This window comes from Pinus tabuliformis, chromosome 2_2, assembly GCF_031772625.1.
Source record: "Pinus tabuliformis cultivar Carrire ecotype Pingquan chromosome 2_2, CPIR1, whole genome shotgun sequence".
In the NCBI taxonomy this organism is placed as follows: Eukaryota; Viridiplantae; Streptophyta; class Pinopsida; order Pinales; family Pinaceae; genus Pinus; species Pinus tabuliformis.
In genome coordinates, this window is record NC_142300.1 from 665,998,617 (window position 1) to 666,023,113 (window position 24,497).

At 35.5% G+C, this 24,497-nt stretch overlaps 1 protein-coding gene and 1 pseudogene across 1 annotated transcript; both read left to right on the plus strand.

Annotated features, from left to right (window-relative positions):
• The first annotated feature begins 15,372 nt into the window (after positions 1-15,372).
• On the plus strand, positions 15,373-17,080 carry LOC149194385 (uncharacterized). The gene is made up of 3 exons (XM_089407661.1): positions 15,373-15,376; positions 15,964-16,040; positions 16,160-17,080. Exons 1-3 carry the CDS (start codon positions 15,373-15,375, stop codon positions 17,078-17,080), a joined length of 1,002 nt encoding a protein of 333 aa, XP_089263787.1.
• Positions 17,081-17,323: 243 nt separating this feature from the next.
• On the plus strand, positions 17,324-18,350 carry LOC149194386 (actin-related protein 2 pseudogene; annotated as a pseudogene).
• Positions 18,351-24,497: the final 6,147 nt, after the last annotated feature.

Below are 24,497 nucleotides of genomic sequence, written 5' to 3' on the forward strand. Positions count from 1 at the left end.
TCATGGTTCTAGTCAATATAACCATGTAAAGCAATATATTATTGTTAAAAGAAAATAAATGGCATGATATTTCTTATAAATGATCTCAATGACCGACTCTTTATACTTTTAAACCAAAATAGATTCGTTTTAAACTTTAAATCTACCAAGCACTTAGAGGGATCAAATATCTCAAGATGCAACATCTTTTTGAATGAAAAACTTGAGGAAATGTTGCACCTTGAGAGATTTCATCCCCTTTCAATGCTTCATAGGTTCATAGTTAAGATGGATACATACATACATCTCACATTTATCTCTATATAAAAATATGCTTATTTTTAGTTCTATTAAAACCCCCATAATACATATAACTACATACATATTTGTATCCCATTTTTCTTTAATATGTTTCATAATTATTTTAGTTTTTTAATATGATATGGCATATTATGAGTTTTTCCCAAAGAAATTGCCTATAATTTTATTAATAAAAACAAAACTGCAATATAACCAATTGAATTGGGTTGGCTTGACATTATGTTTTATTATTATTATTTGTTGATTTATTGCTTCAATACACTACATCTCCTCCATGTTTAGTTGTAGAGTGTAGGGCAATAAAGATCATGAATCAATTGGATATTAAGTTAGGGATCATGTGGCATTAATATTGAGGAGAAGATGAGTTATTAAAGATTGTGTGCCATTGTTGGGGTATATTACACTAAGAGGAGTTCATTAGGAGTTCATTAACGCCTCACTTAGGCCATCATTTGACCCTCTTCCATATGTCATTAGGGGCACATAATCACCACTTTTCATTCATCACTAGACATTCCCTACCATTTGGGATCATCTACTACTTCAACATTTTCTATTTTTAATAAGTCTATTCTTAGCAAGTGACACTTAAAATGGCATGTGGCAGTGGTTGGGCATTGACTACGCTATGGCATGGCTATTTCCTCTCCATTATTGTGCATTGCCTTATCCCTAAGGTCCAATATGAATTAACATTTTATTTTGGGAGACTAGCCTTATCCACAACCGTATTCACTCACCTACCTACTATTTATTAGGAATTTTCTTTGTAGACACAAAATACTAATGTCGTTGGGCTTGCCCAAGACCTACAATGCTAGAGACCTACTAAACCATATTTATACACATGATGCAATCCATAATTGAAATATACAAGAAAGAGGATGGTGAACATACCTTATATTGGATGGTGGATGGTTGATGCACTTGGTGGTTGAAGCCCTTGAGATCAAGCTCCTAGCTCCTTGCACCTGTAACATTTTTAAGACCACATGACAATTTCATATTACAAAAGTACCCCAGTGCAAATGAAATTCATCTTGTGCTGGTATTTCAGTTTGATCTGAATCTAATTATAGCTAGAAAATCACTCCATGCAGGAGAAAACATCACTTCCAACACATTCATTGAAAATAAGATCGAAGATCGATGTTGGCTAGTTGTCTTTTGGAAACGCCTTGTTCAAGCCCATATAATTGATAAAGACAAATAATACCCTATTTCTTGGTGATAGGAACAATGTCAGAAGCCCATCGTGTCAGGGGAATTGGATATAAAATCTCAGCCTTGAGCAACATTTCAATTTCTCCCTCAATGGTAGTCGCTTTACGAACGTTAACTAGCGAAAGACTTTTCTTGACTGGCTTGGACCCTTCATATGTAATGATTTCATGTTCAACAATCACGGGATTGATTCCAGGAATTTATTCATACGACCAAGCGAAAATGACATGGAATTATTTGAATAGGGTAGTGTAAGTAGTGATTCCATTAGTAGTACAATTCACACCCATTAGGATGTTTTCCATGACCTTAGGTTTCACTAAAATATCGATAGGGATGGTTTGAGAAATATTATAAGTTCCCTTTAGAGAACACATCACCTATCACGATGAGTCTTTTGACCATTCGACATTTTGAGATGAAACTAGGTGTTTCAAGTTTTCATTCAAATGTTTCGAACAAGGGAGAAAAGAAGAATGATGGTGTGATTCATCCCAAGGTCAATAGAGATCATCATGGCTTCATTAGATGGAATTGTAGTATTAAAGAAGTCATGGAACTTGGGTGACCAATGGTCCATGTGGGCAAGGAGTATGGATCAAGCTCCATATCTTATTGGAAGCATGATTCAAGGTCGATAGCTATTTGTATAGCTTGATAAGTAAGTTTGGTGGTGCTCAAAGGCATATAATCAACGTAAATGTTTAAATCCAATGAAGAAGGCACCACCCAAGGATCATGAGGCCCTTGGTATTTATTATTGATTGATGAGATCATGTTAATAGTGGAGGTAGAATGCAATGAATATGTTGGAGCAAAAGGAAAGGTGCCCGTTAACAAAGAGAATTTGAACATCCCTACTTTGATATTTTCAAATGTGTGAGGGGAATCTCCCACAAAAGAAATTGAATGTCTATCATGAAAGTACAACTCGGGCTTGTAATATGTGAGTTGGCCAATAGTGACAATCTTACCTTGATGAGAGAACATAAATACCATGAAAACTGATGGAACAATAGTCGTCATGACATAGAACCAACTTCACCCAATCTTTGTACTTGATGGGGCATCGATGACTTCAACTTTAATTGAGATTGTTTTATCCCTTGGCTCGATAGGTAAAGAAGGAAAACCCCTTGGAGTCACAAGGTGTGGCCATCAAATGCCTTCAATGTAGTTGTTGATGGCGACAAAGTAGGTGATACAAGAGATTTTCAACACTTCGATGACATGATGCATGTAGATGCCCCTTCAAAGAAGATTGTCTTAAGGATGTGATTTCTGAACACATACCATTATCTAAAAGGAAATGGTTCCTAAAGGCATGGTTTCCATGATGTGAGGTAAAAAGTGATGAGATTTGAGTTTGATGGATCTACTTGATCAATGGTGGTTAGAAGTGCTTTGTTTTATGCATGGAATTTGTGAAAAACTTTGAGTGGACATGGAAACAGGTGCTTGGGAAAGATCCTAAAAAATACTATAAATGTGAGCGGCCCTTGCATTGGGATTATAGATCAAATTTTGAAGTGTGCCTTTGGGAGGATGAAACATATCACTAAATGATGGCTTTTCAATGTGAAGGAGGCCATTGGGTTGGGTAGGTATCATGGGTTCTTAAGTAGAAGGACCACTCAATATTTTCATAATTATGTGCTCTGGTGATCACGTGGATCAGTTGGTTGAACATAAAAATATCCTACATGGATGATGATGCAATGTGTGAAGGATTTTCCCTACTTTCCCCTTCCTGAGGAGGTGGAGGGTTTAGAACCATGTGTTGTTGCTAGACAATAAAAGGATTTGTCAAAATAGTGGGTTGACAAGCAAGGTTTCACTGCAAGAAATATCTATGAATCTCATCCATCCAAGGACACTCATGAGTGAGATGTTCTTCCCCACAAATCTTGTAAGCAAACATGTTATTTTTATTTTTCTCTTTGGCGCAACCCCCAAAAGTATCTTGGGTTTGAGATAACATATGTTCATTGGTACAATGTTTATTCATCTTGTTTTTCTTCTTCCTACCTCTAGGTTGTTGAGGATTCCTCAAGGATGTGAATTACACTAAATTCAACTTAGAGGTTTGAACAAGAGCACGAGGAGTTTGGGCAGTAGGCTTAGTAGCCAAGGCAATGGAAAAAATGTTCAGTTGGACCATCTAAGTGGCCAATTGGTTTATGTTTCTTGAGGATATGGACCCCACCACACCATCAACATGGGATCCTAGCTTGGTTTTCAAAACATCATTCGATGATCGAGAGACAATAGGGGTGATTTCATATAGGGTGCCTACTTGAGAACAAATCAAGTCAAGTTGGTGGGCATGCATCATTACCTGTTCCTTGGTTTGGGTTCCTACATTAGCTACATCTTCAACGATTCTAGGTAATGGATATTTGATGAAAGCTTCATGAACCATCTCATCAAGGAGCTTATTTAGAAACAACCTTTGTCTTCACCTCTGCACATGTATATGATTAGAGATGTGAGTGGAGGTGTCTTGATGGAGGTTAGTAAGTATGTTTGTTCTTGTTTCATACCCAACAAGAAATTGATAACGATTGAAAAATTCTTATACAAAATATAAGAAGTTATAGTAAGCAACACTTTCAAGGTTTATATACCATATGGCAACACTATTGATAAGAGTCCTTTGGAAAAGTCGTAGATGTATACTATCATCTACGAATGAGTTGGATGAGTACCAAAGATGATAAGTTATTATGTCAGCAATGGGATCTTCTCTAGGTTTGCCAACAAATTTAGGAATTTCGGTAGGAAGGGTTGTGCTTGATGGGATCATTCATTAACTTCGATAAATTAGGAAATGTAAGGATTTCCCAGAAAGGTGTGTTGAATGAGTTCTAGGGAGGAGTTTGTGGCCCCTACAGTGTAGATGGATGTTGCGATCCACCCATAGATTTGTTTCCAAAGGTGGTAGGTGTTCTTGAAGAAGTAGAGTTACAAGAGGAGGTAGCTCATGAACACACTGTGAAAAATCAATGATTGTAATAAATTGGAAACTATTCTTCTAATTGATGCAATTTATTTATCTTTCGTTAATTAATTTAATGACAAATAATGAGTATCTAACTATTTTCATCTTCACAATTAAAATAAATATGATGCAGAAATAAATCAGGATTTGAGAAATAGATGCACACACATAAAAATGACACCAATGTTTTTGGAAACGTCCTTGGAAAAACCCTAAAGGGAAAACCTATGCAACAAATGAGGGTTTTGTATTTTAGTATCCTCAGCGAATTACAGAGTACAATAATCTACTTGCCAAACATTGTCAAAGATCCATAATTTTTTCTCTACCACTCCAACTGGTAGATCGACTTGGAAACCCTTCATTTCCCTTCCAAAATAAAAATCGGCCTCCTCCAGTAAATAGGCACAAAAAACATTGTTGCGAGAAATGCACACTATCTGGAAACTGATATTTTATTGATCTTGCATTCACACTAGTCAACTTGCTCTGCCTTTCGGAATTGATTCCTGACAACTGGAAAAATGATCTACTACCTAGACCTATGAATTAGAGAAGTTGCACCAAATGTACGAACCTCCTGCAGAAGAAATCAGCCTTCTCTCTCACTTGGAGATATGTGGAAATCTTCCCTGGAAATCTCTCTCCCATTTACGCTGATCCTCTCATTGATGCTCTGCTGACCCCTATGTTTCTAAGGGTTTATTTGTCCTAGTGGATGGAGAGATTGACACATACTTTGTCACAAGAGCCATGAAAATGTTGTTGTTAGATAGATTTCTGGAGATGGTAGGAAAGTCAAGCTTTAGCCCCCTAAGGCCAAAAATTTGGAGATAATTTTATGTTATAGGTGCATTGGAAAGGGCATTTCCAAATCTGCTAGATTAAAATATGAAAACCATGGCAAGACTGCTAACAAACAGACACTTTGAGGCCTCGCTAGACCCCCAATTTTTACAATGCAATGGTGATTGTAAGGTAGATGATGTTATCGTGATGGAAAACCAGAGGAACCATTCAGTTCACAATGTCTGTGAAAGTTCAAGGCCCTAAGGTGCTAGTGGTTCCACTGGGTAGACATGATGTAATGATGGGGAATGGTGGGTAGATAAGTCAAGGCACCACTCAAAGTTTCTCTTTGCTGGAGACACAAAATGTCTCTATCCTACCCATAAACAAAAACATAGATTTAAAGATAAATAACAATGGCTTGAGTGGGATGCTTTATCCACACGAGGAAGACGTAGAGCATGCATAATGAATTGGGTCCAGTCAACCCAAAATACTGCTGCCACAATGCGCCCAGAAAATAGTGCCTTAGAGAATGTGTCATGAGAGGGGAGGACTAGGAGGAGGGAGTGGTGGTAGAGGATAATATCAACTGTAGAGCATACATATGGTAAAATTTCCCATGAGAGCCCCTGTGATGGTACCTAATGAAGGGAAGGTTGGAAATGGCCATAGCCATCATGATACTGATTGTGGCAAAGATTGGTAAAACACTACTCATGGGAGTTTCATTAGCCTTAGATGGGGGAAAGCACGTTGCTATCACCAAAAAATGATTACCTAACGATTTCTAACCAGGTGGATCGAAATACACTATGTAGATTTAATTTTACCATAGTAAAATCACTTTCATTGTGGAAAATAATTTAGTAAACCACTTTTATTAAATTATTTTCTAATCTAAATAAAAAAAACCCATGAGAATAATTAGATAAATGATTATTTATTTAATTTTCTCTAGGAATAATTATTAAATCATTATTTAAATAATTATTCCTTGTCACATTTGACTAAATCCCTTAGGAATATTGAAATAATCACTATTTATTTAATTTCCTTCTTTCTATTATTAAAATAATTATTAAATCACTATTTAATAATTATTTTGATTTCACACCATTCTTGATTCTCGCTAAATAATTAATAAATCATTTTATTTGTCAATTATTTCTAAATTTCATAGCTGATATGGATAAATGATCACTGTTTTCAAGTTGTTGAAACTGAATTTCCTTATTCCCCAAACTACCTTCTAATTGTTCTATAAAGTTAGTTTGGATTTGAAGAACATAATTATCCTCACACTGATCATATTTGGGAAAATCATCAAAAGAAGTAATGTCATCAAACATACACATTAGGTCAGGAGATTTATCCTCCACATATTGCTTTATGAATCTATCTTCTGATCTATGGTAGTTGGAATTAGTAGGAATTTGTTCATGATTCTCAATCTCTTCTTGTTGTGGAATCATGGTGATTTTGAGCAAAAAAATCATCTTTCACCGTGATCTTCTGCATCCTTTCCTCTGTTTTCTTTATCAAAATGTCAAGTTTTTCCTCTGCAGTGTTGTTTTCCTCTACTTCTGCTTTCAACTTTTCTCTTCTAATTTGCAGATTAACTTCTACATCTACTGCCATGTTTTGCATCTGTTCCAGTGTTGAGGGGTTTATTTCTCTTAGCTGAAATTCTATCTCTGGATCAAATGCTCTTGGGTAATGCAAAAGAGCTGAATCAGGGGGAGGTCTTATATTTGATGGCATTGAATAATAGGCTTGATTAAATCTGTCTGAAAATTGTTGTATTGTTTCATCTGGCTGTCCTTTTAACTCATTATATTCTTCTATGATTACAAGAAGATTGACTTTGATTATCCATCTATCAAGGAAAATTTTGGCAAACTGTTGGAAAGTTGAGATGCTTGCAATAGGTAAATTTTTGAACCAACTCTTTACTCTAATTTGCAAAGAAAGAGCAAAAAGCCTGATAATAACATCATCTTCATCAATTTCAAAGAATTCTAGATAATTCTCAAAACCTTGAATATGTTTTTGAGCAGTGATATCATTCTCTCCATTGAACCTAGGGAGATACTTGTAATAATCGTTAGGGCAAGCATGGAGTGTAGAAGGTAAGATGAGTGACTTATATCTATCAGGAACTTTATGAGGTATTAGAATATGTACAATGATTGTATGATTAGTCTTGATTGTTTGATGCTCCTCACTTGGAAAATAATCTTCATAAGAGTTAGAAGACCGTTGTTCAAATGTGTAAGGAGACTTTATATCTACACTTTTCAAAGGGAAATAATAAAAAATTAATCTAAGATCTTCTCTAAAAAATAATATACATCGAAGAAATTTCTTGATGAGAAAGAACATAATATCTTGCATAACAATCCAAGTTAAAAGCCTGAACTTTTCATATACTTCTTTTAGGTTCATTCCTCTGGTGGAGTCTTGATTGTAGAATTGATTTGGAGTTGCTAGGTGGATGATTTTAACCTTTGTGTGTCTGATCACTGTCCACCATCATAGATCAGATCTAAACCTGTAAAATAATTCTGAAGAAAATGTTAGTTCTCCCGGGGTAACCACAAACCAATATTTTAGGCTCAGGCTCTAGCCAACCTAAGTCCACAGAGGGCTCTCTCTTTATAATTTAGCTTTGTTTTTATGAGATTTTAGGCTATTACTTCGTGTTCATGGGGTTATGCTTTTGGATTGAAGGTTGGGTGATAGAATTCTTAGAGCAGACGGATAGAGCTAGGTCTTCAAGCCATTGGGCTATGGAGTCAACGAATGGATAGTATAACTGGACTAGATCATTAAAGGGAATGTTCACAGGCCAGGCTAGCAAAGCAAAAGGCAAATCTTCAGGTCTAATGGGTGAAATGATTCTAACCAAGGTGAAAGGGCACTTAAGAATCCTTGGACCGGGATCAGAATGAAGAACAAAGGGTGATCATGAACAAAGGGAAACTAAGAATCCTTTGCTATAGACCAAAGGAGAAACTACGAAAGCTAAGGAGCAATTAAGAATTCCCTAGCTAAGATAGTTTAGGAGAAAACATTCAGAATGTAAAACAGTCAAGACAGAGTGCATTCAAGCAATTTTTGAAATATAATTCCTTGTTATACATCTAGATTTTAGAGAACAAACAAGATTATGAAGAAACATAAGAAAAAACAACAGTAAACATGAGAGAATACTTATTTGTATTTCACTTTACACAAGAATCCTGTAAAATATCTGATCTTTACTCCTTGATCCAACAAGCCAATCTAGTCATTGATACAATAGAACTCTGATTTGAGAGAAAAAGTCTATAGAAATGTCTAGGAATCCCCCCTAAAATACTTCAAATGAAGAAGTATTTAGTCAAATTCTAAACTGAAATATCTTGAAAAAATATCAAGATTGGTTTTACAAATATCTCAAACTGTTTTACATTAATAGAACTTAAATAAAGGACACTCAAAACTAATGAATCTATTTGGAACTATATTTATGGATTGAGGGTGACAAAGAAGAGAAACTCAAATTTGATAGCAACTCTTAATTGATGATGAGGCATCCCATTCACTAACTGCATCATTTTTTTGTGCATTCTGCCCCAGCAATTCTGCAAAATTAGGGCCCATTAATACCTTTGTATATCTCAATCCGAGATAGATATGACAAAAGTGAAAGAGGTTATTGTAGATAAATATGGTTTTGAGATAAACCTCTCTCCGTGTCCCAAAATTCAGCTCCAGATGTTCACAATATTCTCTGCAAAAATAGGCTGTGAAGACACGAACTTATCTCACTTTTGGTAATACCTGTGTAAAAAGTGAGATAAGTTTTTGTAGATTAGCCTTTTAGGAATACAAAACACCTCCAGTTTCGTAAAATTCATCTTGGATTGGATGAACTAGTTTATGAAAAACTATGACTTAAACAAGAAATTTATAAAGAATGTACCATTTCTGCTCTGATTTCATCTTTTAACCTTTAATTTCTTTTAACTGTTTTTCACTCTTACTTTGGATAAACTTCATTATTGCTGGTGAAAGTGTTTTCATCTCTGTTTAACCCTTACTATTTACTTTTATCGCTCTATTTTTCCATCTATGTTCACTTTGACATGAATTTGTATGCTTTGTAACTGTCTTCCCTGCCGGTTGTCTTCATGATAGCTGCTTTACTTGACTTGATCTTCAATCTGATACTCTTTAACCCTGATACACTTTGACTATTCTTTACTATGTCCTTTTACCTTCACTGTATATTTTACGTTTTTTCCTATCGATTTCAACAATAAATCATTTAATTTCATGTTTCCTCTGCTTATCTTTTAATTGTATGTTTTATTTTCCATGTTTGTTTGAAAATATTTGATAATAATATCGAACTAAAAAGGTCTTATGACTAGTATTAAGATTGTTTATCCAAGGCTGTGGTCTTTTGATCGCATGTAAAATAAAAAAAATTGTTAGGAAAATGTTGGGTTGACAGGGAGGGTCATTAATGGCTTTATCGAGCTTTATAGGTCTATGGAGTGAGTCCAAAGTGCTTTTGGGGGGTAAACCATGCTTGAATTGGTTAGCAGAGGCTTCAGGTGGCGTAGAAGGGTTACATAGATTTTTACCACACACAGGCGAAAACGAGCAAAATTGAGGTTCCCGTGTTTAAAGGGGTAAACGTTTAATTTTTTTTTTTTAATTTTGGCGCAAGGTGAATAGTAGACAATTTTGACATTTAGTGAGATGGCGGTAAACAGTTTATTTCGCACCGCTTTTGTAGGCTTGATGGTATTTGGGAGGGGTCACTCAATTCCATTCCTTGAATGAGGCGTAGCATCAGGGGTTGGGCAGAAAACCAATTTTTCGGGTGAGTATCGTTTGGCAAATGATCCCACCAGAAATGGCTTATGAGCGTTGCATGTTGGCCTTCAGATCGGATGGTGATCGTGCTACAAATGAGCGCGGAGGATAAAGAGGGGGGGATGGGTTAATTGCGATGGTATGGTGATTAAGCATGGGTTAATGACGAACTTAGGCAACAAGGGTGATTTGTGGAGTTTTACTTAACGTAATCGTGAATCGACTAGTTAATGAACTTTGTTGGCGTTTGGGTGAAATTCGTAGTTTTATAGTTAAAACTAGGTCTAGGGATATTAATGTAAGGGATTCAATATATAAATACGGGAAAGGGTATTAATGGGAATTAATATATAAAAGTTAGAACCTAATATGAAAATGGTGGAAATGAATTGCACTAAGCATAATGTGTTTTCTGTGATTTTTTTGCTTCTCGTATATATGCATTATAACTTAGGCTAAAGTGTTTTTGTGGGTTTTTGGGAAAAATGGGTTTTACATGGGGGTGATTACTTTCCCTAGGCAAATAGTGTTTTAACCTTAGGAAAATGGGTTTTACTAGGGAAATGAGGGGGAATGAAGGGAGATAAATTTTTGATGACGGGGAATCTAGTACTTGTTGTCCTTAAGTCATTAAGCTGAAGGTCCAGTCCTTCCAAAAGTTAGAGAAATGCTATAAGCCTATTTGACTTAAAGTATTTAAGTACTTAGAATTTATTTATGGGAAATTAGTAAAGTAAAGGGGTGAAATGGATGGGGGAAGTTAATTAATTGACTTTGTAAACCTTATGCATGCTTAATTGTTCATTCATATCTGAAATGCATGTTGAAAGATGATAAACGTGCTTTTGTCTAATCAATCATCATCTTTCTGCAACCTTTCTTCTACTTACCCATCTACTCATCCTACCATTTTTCTTTCATTTTATTTGGGTGCATTTAAGCTAGCAAACCCTTATCCATTTTCATTTAAAGCAAGAAACTATCTAATTCTAACCTTATATCATCTAAGGGCTCAGATTAAACTGATGAGCTCCTTTTGTTTACTCTACCTATCTAATGATCTACCAAGATTAAGCAGTTTGGTCAGATTTTATTATTGAACTATCAATATGAAATTTAAAGCATGGCATAATCAAGATTAAATAGTTTGATTACCATGGATCGTGGCATGAATAAAAACTTGCACACAATCATTATTATGCATAAAATTAAATAGTAGTGGCATTTTGACTTGCACACTTTCATGGTATTTTGTTTTTGGGGTTCATATTTTTCACTGTTTTGGACCTTTTCTTAGTCTTTTTGTCCTTTGATTTTTCTTTTAGAACATACCCTCTTTTCATTTTTTTATTTTTCAATATGGAAAAAATTTGCAGAAAGCAAATGTATGTAAATATTACAAGGCTTAACCTTAGCCATTCAAAATTATGACTCCTATTGGTATAGGAACCTAACAGTGGCTCCAATTGGGGATGGTATTTCCTTATGAAATGTCAAGAACACCATCGACTAGTAGCCTGATCCATTGGGCCAATCCCACCCATGTATATGCTCTATCGTATAATCTTTGTGACTAAAACTTTTGAACTGAAAATACACCCTTTTCTGCAAATTGAAATATGATCTAACATAAAGTTGGTGCTGAAAACTGAATTTATTCAAACTGAAATCCTAACCAGCCTAAAGAGCTAACCAGCCTGCCATAGGGCATTAAATGCCCGTATGGAGGCTGACGCTACCATGGATGTCAAGGATGGTCATGGGCGCATCCATCCTCCATGCATCGTTAATCCGGCAGCCAGCTTTCCGTTTCCGGGAACGTGGGACCCACCAGCCCCCAGCGTGCATCGGGATCCATTTTCAAACTTCCACTCGCGCCAAAAGACCCATTTTCATTTCCGAACATTCTCTCTCATTCGACATGCTATGATCTTCCTTTGCAACCCGTCTAGAGGAAACACGACCTCTGCAACCCGTCTGGAGGAAACACCGCCCGTGCTCACAATTGCACCGACCTCGCAGGCAATCCGGGCGTGAGGTAAATGATTCGAGAGACTGAAATATTTTTATTGTCTACAAATGATTCGATGACTGATATTTCCAGTGAACGTTGTTTTAAGACCCAAGAAGAATACAAACAAAGTATGTCCCACAAAATGGATCTCAAACTCTGAAAAATGTCATTGGTTGATGGATTATGAATAAACTACATTCATAGAATAAGGCTCAGCATATAAAATGTTGAATATTCCTTACCATTTTAAAAATATTGAACTTATTTGAGATATTGGAGGCACCGCTGAATTGATTAGTAGTATCGCAGAGAAAGGGGCAGAGTTATTTTGTTTCCATTGTTAGGTGCATCTTCCCACACCATTGATACAAAAGGAGTGTCCTGTTTTAGAGTGGTGGAGTCAGAGTTGCTCAGAAACTATCATAAATCAAAGACTGATCACAAAGCAATCTAATCTCTATCAGAAGAGAAGCCCTGGCTCTAATCAATTTACATCAACTAAAAAGTGAAATAGGAAATGAAAGAAAGAGCATGAATGAAGGAATTATCTTAAGATGTTAGAAGACAGGCGTAGACAAAGGAACATGTGATGATGAAATGTAAAAGGAACCCATATGTCAGAAACAAAATATCAATAAATACATATACCAAGAAGAAGTAAGAATCTGGTAAATCATTTACATAAATGACAGAGAAAGTAAGAATCTAGTAAATCATTTGCATAAATAGCATTGCTTGGCCGACGAAAGAAAATCTTCATTTAAGAAATGAAGAAACTCAAGAATGTGGACGAAAAACAAGATGTTGATTATTGTTTTACTTATAATAGGTTTAGTTAGGGGAATTACATTTTACACCTTCAATGTACTTATAATAGGTTTAGTTAGGGGCATTACATTTTAGACCTTCACTAACTCCTCTTTGTTGTACTTATAATAGGTTTAGTTAGGGGCATTACATTTTACACCTTCACCTTTGGATATGGCATATGGACAACAAAGAGGAGTTAGTGAGGATCTCACAAGAGATGCCTTAAGGCTAGAGAAACTTGTTGAGAAGCTCACACAAATCCATCTACAAGTGCGTGAGACACTAAGGAAGTCACGTGAATAGTACAAGAGTAAGCATGATCAACATATCCATTTATGCATTGGAGTAGTACCAATAACATTGTCCTCGGAATTAAAAATGCTTGTACGATGGATACAATATTTTTCAAGTTTTCATTCCATTGTGCTATTTCTATTGGGAAAAAGATCAAGTAGTACTTATATGACCCTCATTAATTCATAAAATATAAAATATTTCTTCTTCAAATGGAAAACTTATAACAATCCAAGATTAATTATAAAATTTGAAAGACATGCTTATTGAGTTTCGAATAATGCAACACTATAATTATTATACTTCATTTGGTTCTTGATATTTGAAAGTAGACACCCCATTGATTCCCAACACAATTTCCTCTTCTCAAACAACCATCGTCATGTTTATGCTACAAAAGTAGAATACCCTAGTCAATCAATTCACATTCTTATTTAGTTCCATTTCTCTCAAATTTATGCTGTAAAATAGTACTTGTCAACCATTTTATTAACATATTTTTAATAAAATCTTCAAAATCTTCCTAATCTAAATACTTTCTTAACTTTAAATCTATAACTCTATTAAAACATTTTTTTAATGCATCCACACAAGTATTTTGTAACTTCAAATATTATGATCTAGTTTATTATTTATTATAACACATGTTTACTTCTATCTTAAAACTATTATTACTGCTTTTTCCTTCACTAACTTTTTAATGATATTTTTTAAGACAATCCTTGCTTTCTCCTCCTCATCTACTCATTTTCATTCAGCCATTAAAGATAATATGATATCATCTCGTGGTTGTGAAGTAACCAACTCAAAGTAAATACTACAAGACATTGTTTAATACAGTAGGTCTTGTGTCTTATCGACTTGCACACCTGCTTATGCTAATTGTCTCATTAATGAGAACAGAACTTGGTTGAGAGGATAATATTTTATTTTATTATGATTTGGGTTAGAATCAATTGATTATAAGTATTTTTTTCTCATAAAAATGAAATTAGTTTTCGTTAGTGTGAGATCACTGGAACCAAGCTAGTCTACATATATATTCATTCGAGATTCATATATTCATATGCGTGAAGCCATTACAATAATATTTATGAAAACACTATAACTAATTATGTCATTAATGAAAATTAAAATTTAAATGGGAAAAAAACATTGATTTCGCTAAAACCCTATATATATAAATATATTACTTTTAATTTCTACACATTTATTAAAATTAAAAGATTGGAAATAATTTATCAAATTGGGCGCGCAAACATTTTGTTATCCCCTGCTATTGTATCCCCTGTCATTATACGTTATCTGTAATCAAAGTAAGTAGACCACTTATCCCCTGTAGTCGAACCCTCACCCTCTTCTCCTCTTGTCTATCTTTGCACAACCGTTGTGTTCACTGTTCGAAACTCTCGGCGTCTCTTAATCATGACAGATGCTTAAGAAACAGTCCCTTGCTCATGATGCTGTCTAGTGATATCCTGAACCGAAACGCCACATGCAGAAAACACAGGCAATTTCTTTCATCTACTGCAAGTTAAGGAAACCCTAGCCGCCAACGAAGAATAATAATGTGTTCCCGGTGATAAGCTTGTAAATGGGGTCATGAGAAGCCTCGAAGGAACAATCAATATGCCGATTACCTAGCTAATCTTGTAATAGAGTTGCATCTCTCCTTTATTTTAAAGGAAGCACCCTAAAAGCTACAACATAGTTAATTGTATCTACTATAAATACACATGTGTGTATCTATAATAGTACCACACGTCATGATATTGCATGCATAAAGATAATAAGCAAAGCTATGTAACCAGTAAAGCATTATAAATAAAGACAATGAGTCACATATCATTCAAACAACACATGTGCCACCAAACATGTCTTTATGTGTGTGTGTGTCTCAAAACAAAATAGTACGTTATGAATGATATAAAATTCCTAGGATGGAGTCTACATACACATGAAGCCCCATTAGTAGTACAAAATGTGTAGGGGACTACTGCTCTTGAGTACATACATCCAACATATCCTTCGCTTCTTCAAAGGAGGAGGAGGCTCTATCTTAAACATGGGTTCGTGTTCCACCCCTAGACCATGACATCCTATGGGTGATCTATCCAGTCTCGACTACTCCCATTGCTGCTTTTGAGCTACCATGACTCAGTCGCTACTTCCGCCCAGCGCAAAATGTCTCACCACATTGGGGGAACTCGTATTGACACAAGCATACAATAATTTGACTTTTGATCACCCAAGAGATGCCATCTTATGTGGGCCACATCCCCCATAACATCCCTCAATCTCTACGCTATCTCGACTAACTAGTCTTGCCTCGTTATCATGATGTTCTTTCGGGAATCTTTATGCCCTCACATGCTCTGCCTTTGCAACTACATCCCGTGGCATATCTTGCCTCGAAGGCACTGGAACTGGTGATTGGGGACCCATATCTACACAAGCACACAAAAATATTTAGTCCATAATCATATACATAAATGTGCATAACAAAAATATAATGCATAAAACTAACTAAGGGCAAGGATATAAATGTACAACCTGTTAGACTCCGTCTCTTGTCAGAGATTGATTCTTCTTCAAAACGGGGTTTTGAAGAAGAAATCATTAATGTGTTGTTTAAATTTGTGTAATTTATCTCCAGCTTTTCAAAAGACAGCAGCAAACTTCAAAGCTCCTATCCCTGCACAAGCACAATTCAAAGCATCATCAGCACAAGAGGCAAAAAGTTGTTTGTTGGACGATGGGATCTCTTTGGTTCATATTGCTTTCAGCAGAGGCATCATGTGTTTTGACACTGCAGATATGTATGGGCCTTTCACAAATGAAATCCAAGTTAGCAAAAAGGTTTGCCCCGTGAGAAAGTTCAGCAGTCAACTTGTTCATCTTACCTGTACACAGCAATACATTTTCCACTTAATCAAATGATCTCCTGGACCGCACTCAATAACAATAGCTCACTAAACGTACTTGAAGGGGGATGCCTTGGTGCAGTGAGGAGGCTGGACCATTGCCACCAGAATGTTCAAAAGCATATATGGTCATCCCGCAGACAGAAAGTACCAAGATTGTGTAAACTGCATGCAAACATAAATGTTTCCAAGACTAGCATTTCTGACAATTACAGTCAAGGAGTCTTCAGAGAAAAAGATGACAAGATTCCATTTTGGAGGAAAGAGTTTCCTACAAGTCGAGCCACTTCAAATGTCAGAGTTAATGCTAGACAGGATTATGATATTATGCGTATTGTACATGTTACAGCTGAACTGGCTCCCATAGCAAAGGTCGGTGGGTTAGGTGATGTTGTTACTGGTCTTGCAAGAGCTTGTCTAAATAGAGGACATAGAGTGGAAATAATGCTTCTTTTCTATGAATGCATTCAGAAGAATCAGATAAATGATTTGACTCTTTCAGACACATACTCATCATATTATAATGGAGATTGGGTATCTACTCGTGCATACCGTGGTCATGTTACTGGAATACCAGTGATACTTATTGAACCAGACAACCACTTTTTCAAGGGACACTGTGTCTACGGGGGTTCATATAATGAGCTAGAAGCTTATTTGTTTTTCAGCCGTGCCTGTCTTGAATTGATGCAAGTGACTTCCACCCAGCCTGACATCATTCACGTTCAGGTATTGTGTACAGTAACGCAATCACTACAGTTTCACCAACATATGTTCAGGAAACACTTTGCTCGGGTCGGTTGTCCAATACATTACTGCAATATCGTGAAAAATATGTTGGCATTCTAAATGGAATTGACACTGTAATATGGCACCCAGCTACTGATGTCTTTTTGCCAGTTCATTTCCAAGCACATGAGATTAAAGGGAAGAGGATTTGCAAGCAATATGTTCAAAGGGGACTTGGTTTAGACTCAAATCTTATGACAATGAGAAAAAATTGTACAAATAAGGGAAACGATTCACCATTGGTTGTATGCATTACTAGACTTGTTGCACAAAAGGGCCTTCATCTTATTCGTTATGCGATAAAACGTGTTGCAGAATTGGGTGAAAATTCATTTTGTTTGGGATCATGCATTTTACAATGAGTTGAAGATAGATCCGTCAGAGTGTAAAATTTTATTGACAGATCCACCTCTCAAATCCTTCAAAGAACCGTGAAAAAATGATTGAGACTATGTTTGAAAAGTACAACTTTGCGAGTGTCTTTATCCAAATTCAAGCTGTTCTGACATTGTATGCCCAAGGGCTATTGACTGGTCTTGTTGTAGACTCTGGAGATGGTGTGACCCATGTGGTGCCTGTCGTTGATGGCTATTCCTTTCCACATCTCACAAAACGTATGAATATAGCTGGACGTCACATTACCTCTTATCTTTTGGATCTTCTTCTTCGCCGTGGGTATGCATTAAATAGAACTGCAGATTTTGAGACTGTCAGGGAAGTAAAGGAGCAACTCTGCTATGTAAGTTATGACTACAAGCGAGAGTACCAGTTAGGATTCGAAACAACTATCCTGGTTAAGAACTATATGTTGCCAGACGGAAGGGTGATAAAAGCCGGCACTGAACGCTTTCAAGCACCTGAAGCTCTATTCACACCAATTCCACAAAGCTTCTTGTTCGGAATGACATGGTGAGGTGGAACATCAACAAAATTATCATATATTAATCCCTATTTCCTTATTGTTGCATAGGAGCTCACAGATGTTGAAGGAGATGGTATGGCGGATATGGTGTTTCGCTGTATTCAGGAAATGGACATAGACAATCGTATGTCTCTGTACCAACATATTGTTCTTAGTGGAGGAAGTAAAATGTATCCTGGTTTGCCAAGTCGCTTGGAGAGAGAAATACATGATCGCTATCTTCAGGTAGCATTGAAGGGAACCGGAAATATATCAAATGTGTTTATGTTTATAATAAAATTGATGTTGTCGGTATTGATGATGTTGACCGGCTATCCTGGCAGCCAAATTCTATTGCCATTAGATGGTATGCCTGCTACAGATAAAGTAGCGCCCCTCCTCTGCACAGAAAGTCACTTTCAAATGTAAACAGATGATGCGTTCCAGATCATGGGGAACCTGCGGCAGACAGGAGTTTGTTCCGTGATTTTCGCCAAAGATTGTTGGGATTCTTTGGAGATTTTTGTGGGATCGAGGGCGGTGTGGCGCTTGGAAGGGGCAACTTTTTGATGCAGCGACTGGAAAACACTACACCTCATTTCATTAGGTGTATCAAACCAAACCGATTGAAACTTCCAGGTGTCTGTGAGCGAGGATTTGTCTTGCAGCAGTTACGCTGTTGTGAAGTGCTAGCATTTTTATTAAAAAATGAAAGGTTTTATTCAAACGGTAGCAAAAAGGTGAAAGGACCGCAGCTAAAATTAGAACGCAGAACGCAGATTTTTGCAATTAAAGCTGAACAGCTCATTTTTTATCGACCTGTAGGGAAAAATTGTTTGGTTTATTTATTGTATGCACTGATCTTTAGGAACAGAGGGGTGGCTTTTTACTATTTTTCATAGTGCCAGTTGAAACAGTTCCATCTTTTCATGGATCGGTTTCCTTCTGAGCTGTTTATGTATTTTAAAAAAAAATCATTTGTAATAAAAAAGAGGGAGAGCGGAGGTAGTCAGTTAAAAAAAAACAACGCCCCTGTTTTGGGCAGTTTTTTTTATTTAATGTATTAAAAATTCATTTGTAGGAGAGTTTTTTTTTGGAGGAGAGAGTAGAGTTTTTTTTCTGAGCGCTGGGAGCTGTTGGAGAAGCAGAGAGCTTTGTAATGTACAGTTTTCTGCAGAGAATTTAATGGAATTTCACAGCTCTGTTTGCTGAGATTCATGTGGTATGTTGATTTAGCATGAGTTTTTCCCTTTGTCTCATATGTAATCAGTTATATTCCATTTCATTTCATGACCCTTTCAAGCTGAACAAATGAAGTGATTAGGTAGGAATTCATAATATTATATGCTCCTCCTATAAGTTTGTTCGCATTCGATGTTTTCTACTGTTTAAGGAGGATTCAGAGTTATTGTCTGCCCTCCTTAACTCCTCACCAGTCTTGCCATCCCGTTTGAAACCAGATTTGGTGTTAAATTGCATGCCTACCTTGCCTCAGTTGATACCTGTGTAGTCATTATATTTCTCTGTTTGAAGCTGTGATTTTCCCCATGCAGCCCAGAAAAGCCCCGTCATTCCATCAAAAAACCAAAAATCATTAAATCAAACCCCCTATCAATTTACTAGCCTAATATCTTTGATCCTAATTGGTCAGCTTATTATATTATAAGATCTATCAAATCTGACCCGAGAGAGCCTTCTCATACCTCGTAGGGCTAGCTACGAGGTGAAATGGTTTGATGTAGCCTTGAGAGTTTGTCTATCTCAGCCTAGGTGAATTCCAAGCGCTAACACAACCTACTCTCCCCATAGCGGCTCTAGAATGATTGGCATCTCCGGACCAAATCGTAAATCCATACCAACATATCAATAACAATTAATCAATCCTATTTTTGTCCACCAAAACTCCATTAATCAAGCATCGTAGATCCACTCAACAGGTCTCTCACCCATGCATGGCATCAATTCTACCCACCATCATAGCTTGGGAGTCTGTCACCCCAAATGTGGCATGACCACACCTGGTTGCATTGATGGAAGATGCTCCATGAGGAATCATCATAGTATTGATCTAAAGAAATTGTCTTATCGATGATCGATCCTTGACTCCTTGAGCTTGCTCTGGATGCTCTGGAGCATGATATCTACCTGGCTATAGTGGACAACACTATATGTTGCTCGTAACATGGCCAACTATCCATTGTCGATCCAATGTGATGATGTTGAACCATATATATGAGTAATCCTTGATGATGCTCAGAGTGTAAGGCGTTGAATGGCCTTTATGCGGACTTCTCCCTCATGAATCGCATTGGGTCACCACACAACTCTATAGCTATCTCCACCAAAGGGCCCTATAAAATAGGCCTAAGGTACTTGATACCCAATTCACATCATCTTATTTCGAGTACTTGATACTACAATTCTACATTAACAACAATCACGTGTCACCTTTGTTCAAAGAATTAGCATTGAGTCACTTGTGTAGGTTTGACTATATTTTGTTATTAATGTTGGTCGTTGTTGTTTAACTTTTATTGTCATCACCTCCACAATACCCCTTGTCATTTTTCTATTTGTGTCATCTTTGATAGGATGAACCATCAATCATTGTTAATATTGGTCTCCCTTTGTTTGAATATTTTTTTCCTCAGCACACCAGTACTCCCCATGATACCCCTTTTACCATTTCATCATGTTAGTCTCATTGGTTTCACTCAGAGCACCATCCCTTTTTCAACACCCAAATGGTACTTGCCGATGTTTTTAGTGTCAATCATCATTGTATATGCTTTGTTCAAAGTAAGTAATCCACATTGATAAAATGACCTCGTCCATCGGTTTTCAAAATTCCCATGTCAGTACATGTCCTAGTTACTCTCTTATTTTTTGTACATCCCTTATGAGACTTTCACTTATGTCGACACCAACATTTATTATTGGAAATTTCTGAAATGTTGAAAATCATTTGTACCCTAGTTATTTATTCCCTTATCATATTTTTCCTTGGGGAGGACTAGAAGAGAGATCAATTCTCCTAGATCCACTAGGCTTACCCCACTTTCAAATTCAACTTAATTTATTCACATGGAAATAATTCACACCTGTTCTTGGTTTGATTAATCTAGCTCCTTGCACCTTTAACGTGCATGTATCCTTGTGTCGTCCTAGGAAAGACATTAATGCTCCAGGATCTTATTAAATGCACCCATGCACGACTCCAAATACGTTTTTTTGCAAGGCTATGAGTTGCATTGACCCCATGACAACTTGAATACCTTGGTATACATGTTACATTCATATCCCCCATTAACGAGGCTACCTATTTTTTGGTTACTGAGCCTTATCGCCATCAATGTGACTCTATCATTTCTCACATAGATCAATAGTTACAACATCACCCATTTTAGGAAATTTATATATCTACTATTGTATATGTTCTGCAATGGTCATCATTGTAAATTGTATCAATTTGTAGAGGTGATCACTCACTCAATCCCTTGGGGTTTCCTGACATCTCTCACTCTCTCTCTTATTGGCAGCTTTAGTGGATCATAGTTCAACAGTACAAAAAATTGTGATGCACTTCAGGTGTATGTTTCCATGCTCCCCTCTTGCAAATCATGGGGCAAATATTAACCCAAACTTTTTTACTGACAAGAACAACACGATAGTATGTTAGAATAGGTTCAAATATCAGATAAAGTAGTCCTAGGTGAAACAACTTCCTAAAATATGAAGATAGACAGGAAGAAATCAAAATTTCTAAATTGATTCACTTAATCGTATACTCAATAGTAAACCTTTCACAAACCTTTCAATTTCAGGTTGACATTGATGTTCATAAGAAACAAGTTTTAGGCTCACTATTATGTTTGAGAATATATGATGGGGGTCATAATGTGATATACGTTGGTGATTGGAAATCAATCAAAATGGATGAACTTAGGTACTTATGGAGGCAAAAGAGATAGACCTAAACCATCCTCATAGACTCCTATTTTTTTATAATAGCTACAAGTTTGTCGGATATCCAATGAACCCATATTCATTGGATATTCAACATAAATATTCATCGAATACCGGATGATGATTATGACAAACATACCAGTTGGAGGTATGAAACCTTCATCAAATAACCTCATTTGATGTCGAATATTCAATGCAAATTTTCAATGGATATGTGATGCACTTCCGCTGATGAATTCGATGTTCCCTATAAATGAAAATCCTTTATCATTACTTAAAAAATGATGTGGCCCTCACAGGCTTTAAGACACTTTCAGATGAAAGTAGACAAAATTGTTCTGATTTGAGGATTTCAGCATTGTTCTCACTTTATGATAGAGTATTTAATATTACCACCATACACCTTTATTTATCCTTTGCATTCTTTTCTTCAAACTTGCTCTTTAATGAAAATTTCTTCTAAATTGGTTTGTCCTCTTTTCTTCAATGTCACATTAAAATGGAAGTTATTATTATCTATTTAAAGCAAGTTGTTAGGTTTGAAATTCATTATTATTTTGAGTCGCACTATTGGTTTTTTGTATCAAATATGGTGCAATGAGAATTAAGGATTAGATTTGCATTTAGATTTTTATTTCTAACATTTAAGATTTAGATTTATCACATTAACATTTAAGTTTTGATACTTTTCTCCACTCAAAATTCTCAATTAATTATTAGCCATATAAATTTAAATACAAAATTTTCTCAATGCATTATTGGATTTCAAAATACACATGTGAATCTAAAAATAAATGGAGTGAGTATGAGATATTAGGGAGGGTGGACGAATCTATTTTCATTTGGCATAAAGATCTAAAATGTGTTTGACTAAATGAAATTCCAAGATGTGTTTACAATTTTTCGAAGTTTAACATGAAATTCTTAGTTGCGTTTTACAAAACAACAACATAATTCAGAAAACCATAAAATCTTTGTAATCCTAAATTTTGAAATATAATTTCTCAAAATATATATATATATAGATATAGATATATATATATATACATATATATATATATATATATATATATATATATATATATATATATATATATATATATATATATATATATATATATATATATATATATATATATATATATATATATATTAAAAATATTATAATTGTTTTGTTTTAATATGAAGTTGTCTTTATTTCTTTTACCAATAAATATTCTCTAGTCCATGATGATGGGTGGAGGGTCCACCTGAAACGTTGGACATGAAATTAATCTTATATGCAATTCCATTTGAAATTTTCTTCAAATATGAATAATTGTGGAAATCTTATTTCCATTAATAAATATGTTATTTCTTTTAAATTTATGTATTCATGTTTTCTATTGTTTTTCTCGATTGAATAAGTGTAAATTTTGAAAAATGTCTCCTATTGGTCGCCCTAAAAAGGATAAAAAACAATTGCCAATTGTTGTTGCATTGGGTCTCTTGCGAAATTCTAATAAACCATGTAATCATAAAAATGAAGTTGTCGCTCATCTAAATGAAGATGATCAATCAAATAGTGTAGAGCTTGTTGAAAGAGAAAACCCATCAAATAGACACAACTGTATATTCAAAAATAAATCGAAGACATAATTTCCATGAGTTTATGTTGTAAAAGATTGTAATGGTAATAAAAGAATAAAACGTTCTTGGTGTGTTATATTTAAAGGAGACAATCCATTTGCAAAAGAGGGAAGTACCACTCTTCAAGTTACCATTTGTTAAAATATTAAATGTGTAACATCATTGGAATAAATGTACTCTACTTTATACATAGCATTATTCGTTACAGTGGATGTCGTAATTTTTCTTGCAAAAAATCATCATTTTCCTTATCTTCTCATGGAAAATAGACTTATAGCAATTTTACCTTCAAGTAGTTGAAAAAAGTGATATTTTTGTGCAAAAGACAACATAAATTTTGGAACAATTTGATAAAATTTGGTAGAAAATTTAAAAATTTGAGTTACAGTTGCAAGTTTTAGGATTTTGAGACCCAAGGGGTTTTTAATGGTGCTGAATGCATTTCCACTATCAAAGACACCATTCAAACACTCTTACAATTAAAAATTTTGAAAAAAAAACCATTCCAACAAAAGAAAAATAACCATTCCAACAAAATTATCATCAAAATTGTCATCACATCGGTAAACAATGTTTACTACCTTCTAACATTATCCACAAGATGCCTCCAAATTTATTCATGTTTATGCCATTCAAGTTAAAAAAACTCACCTTTATGTTCAATAAAGTCAGGTCCTACCAACACCCCACACACCCCACTGGAGGGGACGACTGAATCTACAGAGATTTCTGGGCCAATATAGAGATTTCTCTGATCAAGTTTCCAAGCGAGAGAAAACGATTTATTTTTACCAAGCCAGAGACAATGATTTATTTTTACCCACGTAGTCTAATGAGGCGGAGGAGTTTCCCGGAAATTTATGGAAATTCTCATTATATTTAGAGAAAATCCCGCAAGGATTTTTGTAAATCCAAACAACAGTTGTTAAACTTCAAAATTTTAGGTGTCCTAGACATTTTTGATGGTACTGAATCCATTTC